General features: G+C 44.1%; 1 protein-coding gene across 2 annotated transcripts in view; it reads right to left on the minus strand.

Moving 5' to 3' along the window:
• SH3GL2 (SH3 domain containing GRB2 like 2, endophilin A1) overlaps window positions 1–5,463 on the minus strand; it is a 291,337-nt gene extending 285,874 nt beyond the window's left edge. The window contains exon 1 of one of the 2 annotated variants that reach the window (XM_063914183.1): window positions 5,121–5,463. In XM_063914183.1, coding sequence (XP_063770253.1) covers window positions 5,121–5,165 — 45 coding nt within the window. In that variant the 5' untranslated portion in view covers window positions 5,166–5,463. The remainder of the gene's footprint in view (window positions 1–5,120) is intronic. The other variant, XM_063914182.1, reaches the window with a different exon arrangement.
• Window positions 5,464–6,000: the final 537 nt, after the last annotated feature.

Here is a 6,000-nt window from a genome sequence, read left to right on the forward strand (position 1 = left end):
GTAGAGTAAGATCGTCCCCTAAGGTCAGGTACACATCAGGCCGAATGCCAATCTTGCCGATGGTAGGGAGAAATCATAATGAATGACATCTCCTTTCCGTCCTTCATTACAATGCACCGGGTAGCACACTATAACTTCTGGTTGGCCGTGCAGCCCTCATTTTGTAGGAGTACAGAGGCCAGGGTCAATTTCATGGCCCCCGAAGCATGAAAAACAAAGCCATCCTGAGGAAACAGAGGGTTACTCATGTGGCCGGTGTTCAAGCAACTGATCCGATGGCTGTCTGTGAAAGCAGCAGTGGACCACAGAAGCCGGTAGGAGGCATCTGTTAACAAAATATACCTACTGCAGCTGTAGCATACTTTTGCAGAAGTGGCTGAGACATCCATTGCAGCTACTACTGCATAGTGCACTAGTGTGAATCAAGGACTTAGGTGGTACTTCAGAGTTGATCGTGGCAGCAAATTTATTAGCTAATGGGCAAAACCATGTGCACTGCAGGGGGGGGGGGGGAGATATAACATGTGCAGAGAGAGTTAAGGGCCCTACACTGCGCGATAGTTCATATATTTCATTACTATCTCGTTCAGTGTGGAGGCACCAGCGATGAACGATGCACGGCCCCGCGCTCGTTCATCGTTGGTGCCCTGTCGCTTGTGCATGTAGACCAATATGGACGATCTCATCCATATTTGCCTGCACTGCTATGGAGCCGGGTGACGGGGGGAGTGAAGAAACTTCACTCCCCCGTCACTGCCCCCCCCCCCCTTCCCCGTCGGGTAGCTCTGCACATGTTATATCTGCCCCCCCCCTGCAGTGCACATGGTTTTGCCCAAATGCTAACAAATTTGCTGCTGTGATCAACTCTGAATTACCCCCTTAATGCATTTCAGTTTCTGAATCACAAGCTAGCCTAAAAGCATCACAGTAGAACACCGATTATCCAAACTAACTGGGACTAGAGAGGGTAGTTTTCATAATCAGTTTATCAGATAAGTGTACATATGTACTATATGTATATTGTTATTTTTATTTTTTTATACTTTTACTATACAGTTTAGTTTTATGGGCTAACATGCTATCAAGTTTAGGTTCCAGTAGATTGTGATATAAATATGCATGCAATTACTGATACACAGGGCCATAGAGAGCCTGGCCGGGTCCAGGTACATTAAGGGGGGTGTGGCCGAATCACGGGAGGTGTGACAATGCCACCTTAGAAAACAAGCTAGAAGAAAAAGTACTTTAAGCGCCACAATGCGTTGCTGAACGCTGCACAGGCAGGGGAGCACAGTGAGCCCCTCAGCTAGAGGCAAATCCAGGAGGGGGGCACGCAATCAGTGTGATCGCTACCTCTAACCGCACAGGCAGAGGAGACTGCTGCTGCTCAGCTGCAGTATCCGCTCCCTGTGCTGCTGCTACTGTAAAGTAAGCTGAAGTTAACAGGAGGGATGGGGAATGGCAACAGTGGAGCCTGGTCCATCCATCAGGCCCGGGAAATTAGTACCAACTACCCCCCCCCCCCCCCTCCCATCCCATCCCCTACCAACTGCTGAAATATGTCACATGGGGGACAATTCAATTAAACACAAGGGAGAGTGAGATGCCATTGTAATGGTGTGAAAACACTCCCAAAGTCAGCGTAAGTCACACACCGCATGACTCAAACTCATGGATTTTTGTTTGCAACTCTATGGGGCTGCAAGCAAAAGTCCACATGTCCAGATATACCATAAGTGTGCATAGAGTCGCACTTACGGCTGCAGTGAAAATAGCAACTAATTGAATCAACCCCATTATTAGGTAAACTGCAACAAGTAACATTTACAGATGTACTGCATTATACTTGGAATATTGTATTCCTGATTGTAAAATTCACCCCCTTTGCTATGGAAGCCCCTCAAAAGTTCTGGTGCAACCAATTACCTTCAGAAGTCACATAATTAGTGAAATGAAGTCCACCTGTGTGCAATCTAAGTGTCACATGATCTGTCAGTATAAACACACCTTTTCTGAAAGGCCCCAGAGGCTGCAATACCACTAAGCAAGAGGCATCACACAATGAAGACCAAGGAGCTCTCAAAACAAGTCAGGGACAAAGTTGTTGAGAAGTATAAGTCAGGGTTGAGTTATAAAAAAATAATAAAATATCCAAATCTTTGATGATCCCTCGGAGCACCATCAAATCCATCATCTTCAAAGGGAAAGAACATGGTACCACAACAAACTTGCCAAGAGAGGGCCGGCCACAAAAACTCACAGACCGGGCAAGGAAGGCATTAATCAGAGAGGCAACACAGAGACCAAAAGGTAGTCCTGAAGGAGGTGCAGAATTCCACAGCATAGACTGGTGTATCTGCACATGTGACCACAATAAGCCATAAACTCCACAGAGCTGGGCTTTATGGAAGAGTGGCCAGAAAAAAAGCCATTACTTAGTGTTAAAAATAAGAGGCACGTTTTGAATTTGCCAAAAGGCATGTGGACTACTCCCCAAATGTATGGAGGAAGGTGCTCTGGTCAGATTAGTCTAAAATTGAACTTTTCGGACACCAAGGAAAACGCTATGTCTGGCACAAAACGAACACATCCCATCACTCCAAGAACAACATCCCCACAGTGAAACATGGTGGTGGCAGCATCACGCTGTGGGGATGTTTTTCAGCAGCAGGGATTGGTAAACTGTTTTGAGTCGAGGGAAAGATGGATGGTGCTAAATACAGGGATATTCTTTAGCAAAACCTGTTTCAGTCTGCCTGTGATTTGAGACTGGGACGGAGGTTCGTCATCCAGCAGGACAATGACCCTAAGCATACTGCTCATGCAAAACTCGAGTGGTTTAAATGGGAAACATTTAAATGTGTTGGAATGGCCTAATCAAAGCCCAGATCTCAATCCAATCGAGTATCTGTGGTCAGACTTGAAGATTGCTGTTCACAAACGGAAACCATCCAACATGAAGGAGCTGGAGCAGTTTTGCCTTGAGGATTGTGCAAAAATCCCAGTGGCAAGCTCACAGATACTTATCCAAAGCGACTTGCTGCTGTAATTGCCACAAAAGGTGGCTATCCAAAGTACTGACTCTAGGGGGGTGAATAGTTATGCACGCTGAAGTTTTCTGTTATTTTGTCCTATTTTTGTTTGCTTCACAATAAAGAAAAAAAAACATTCAAAGTTGTAGGCATGTTCTGTGAATGAAATGATGCAATCCTTCAAACAATCCTCCATTTTAATTCTAGGTTGTGAGGCAACAAAATATGAAAAATGCAAAGGGGGGTGAATACTTTAGCAAGGCACTGTAGTTTTATAGAGGTCACAGAACTACTCTTTGACCGCTAACATCACATGATTCTGAAGGTAAACAAAAGTACTGCGGCTTTAAACATCATGGATATTTATTAAATATTATAAAATTCTCCTCTTGGGGGGCACAATAAACATAAGTGTTGTATTTATCCTCCAATTCAAATATTTGCCTGTGGCATATAACAACCTCCACATTAACGGATTTAAGATTATCTGCGAGGGAACGTATATCATCCTATAAAAGGTTTCATCATTTAGGCTCTACTGTGTGCAATTCTTACTATACATTAAATAGAACAGCTTGTACCTTGTGTGCATGCATTTATAGCAGAGTGCATCAGATGGTTACTTGAAATAAAAACAATATATAATACAGAGAATGTAAGGAGTCTTTACTTAAAATCCAGTCACGAAGCATAGGTTAGTTTATTAACACCATATGGTGGAACGCGGTTAATAAGGCAGATTTTTTGTCACTTCCCTGGGTTGCTAGGGGAGACACAGTTTTCTATTTTTATCTCCTAAAGACTCATCCACACAGAGGCAGGCTTTCAGAGTGTCAGATGCAATTAACAGGACATACACAATGGGGAAGCAAAGGTTACAAGATACAAATCAACCACCAGAAATCATAAAATAAAATCTGCCTTTTTGCCACAGTGTAAAATGCATATTTAATATCTTTCTAAAAAGGTCCTCTTGTGGCGGAAAAACGCAGAACAGCAACATCATGTCCTCTGCAGAACAGCACCAAGATACCCAATCCAGCAACCTGTTTAATAATGCAGCTGTTATCAGATAGCTCTCCATGAAGTCTTGGCAAACAGGAGAGAGCTGAGGAGGTCACCTTTGGAGGTGCATCCCAAAGACAGGCAATGAAGTACTGCAGACACACTGCAGCCTCTAATACAAATTCAACATCTGTCCCAGCAGCAAACCAAACCAGCACCCAGTAACCCTATTATGCAGGCTACCATAAATTAGTCTCCATTTTATCAATACCGTTATCTCAGATACATTCGGACAGGATTACGTCGATAACACAAGGCATTGCGCCATACTAAAATACACAAATAATGGGGCGGTGCTTAGCAATTTTTTTTTTACATTTAAAGTGGGATAGTTAATTTTTACTATTTATCATTTATTTACAAATGAACACCGCAGAACACTACTGCTAGCAGTTATAGAACACCATGCTAAATAAATCACTGGTTGATGGGATGCAGGTAGAAGGAGCTATGGAACACTGTAGTACATATTATACAATATGCAGACCTAATCTCATTGAAAGTCAACTAGCCCTGATACAAACTGAGCCTACAATGAATAAATGCAGTGGATACATGCATAGGGTTACACCCTATAAGACTAGGGGGAAAAACAATATACCCCTGGGGAATTTCAGGAGGAAAAACAAAATAATACAATTGGCTTATTAATGTATCTAGGTAGCAATACAGGTTGCAATAAGTGTATACACAATGGAGTGCTTACAGTGACATATATAGCAAACACATATGTCCAATATGGTGCTGACATTAGCTAGGTGAGTTCCTGTATGCATTAACCATGTCCCTCCCGTGACTGCATAGAGGACAGCAGCCATGTAGATGAGAGACGCCTGTGCTGCAGCCTGCTGAAGCCCTGGGCACATCATCCCAGTAACCACTGGCAGCAGCTATAACAGGATCACATTACACACAGCACAGAACTCATACCCCATTCAGGGCACAATGCATACCAGGCGGCAGCACCCCCACTGCTAGGAACCACAATGTACATCTGTGAGGAGTAGGGTTTGCAGCCCTTACCTGGGTGGCTTTGTGGAACTGTTTTTTCAGCCCCGCTACAGACATGGTAGACAATGGCCAGGCGGCTGCAGAGGACACCACTGGGAAGAATGTGGGGTTGCTAAATGTTTGGGATCAGCTAGACAGATGGCGGCTGCTGCTGCTGGAGGACTGCAGGGGAATTTCTCCTCGCCACACTCAGATCTCTGTAATCCTCCAGTGATGGTGTTATCAGATGCATGCCCTGATGCAGGAACACCCTGACGTCAGGATATACCAAAGCCAGCCTATTAAGGGGCAAGCAACACTCATTTCCTGCCCCCCTTCACCACCCCAGCCTCCCGCCTGTACTGCAAACTGCAAAGCATGCAGCACTGTGCTGCCGGGTTACACACAGTCCCAGCTGCACTGTGGAGGTGTGACGTGGGTTGTAGCAGCACAATGTAGAGCATTCATTTAGTCACTAATACTGAAATAGCAGCTCCAAAGATAAATGTATATCTTCTCATTAATCAGAATCTTTGGAAAAAAGGGATTGTGGAAAATATCCTGTTTTGGTTTTATTTTTGACACTTGTCAAATGTTTCTCGCTCTGAATGACAGCAGGCAGTATACGCTGTACCTTGCTTGTTTTTGTTTTGGTAAATACACATATAGCTTTTTATGCTGCAGCACAAGATAACATGTAATCAGAGCCGGCCATAGGCATAGGCAAACTAGGCAATTGCCTAGGGCATTTGATATGCCTAGGGGCATCAGCAGCTTCTGCTGATTAAAATGATATGCGGCATGCCTATATTCTGTGTGTAGCATTTCATATGCAGATACAGCCACAGTCTCACGCAGTATATAGGCATGCTGCATATCATTTTAATCAGCAGAAGCTGCTTGTGCATCCTAG

Source organism: Pseudophryne corroboree, chromosome 1 (assembly GCF_028390025.1).
Source record: "Pseudophryne corroboree isolate aPseCor3 chromosome 1, aPseCor3.hap2, whole genome shotgun sequence".
Lineage (NCBI taxonomy): Eukaryota > Metazoa > Chordata > Amphibia > Anura > Myobatrachidae > Pseudophryne > Pseudophryne corroboree.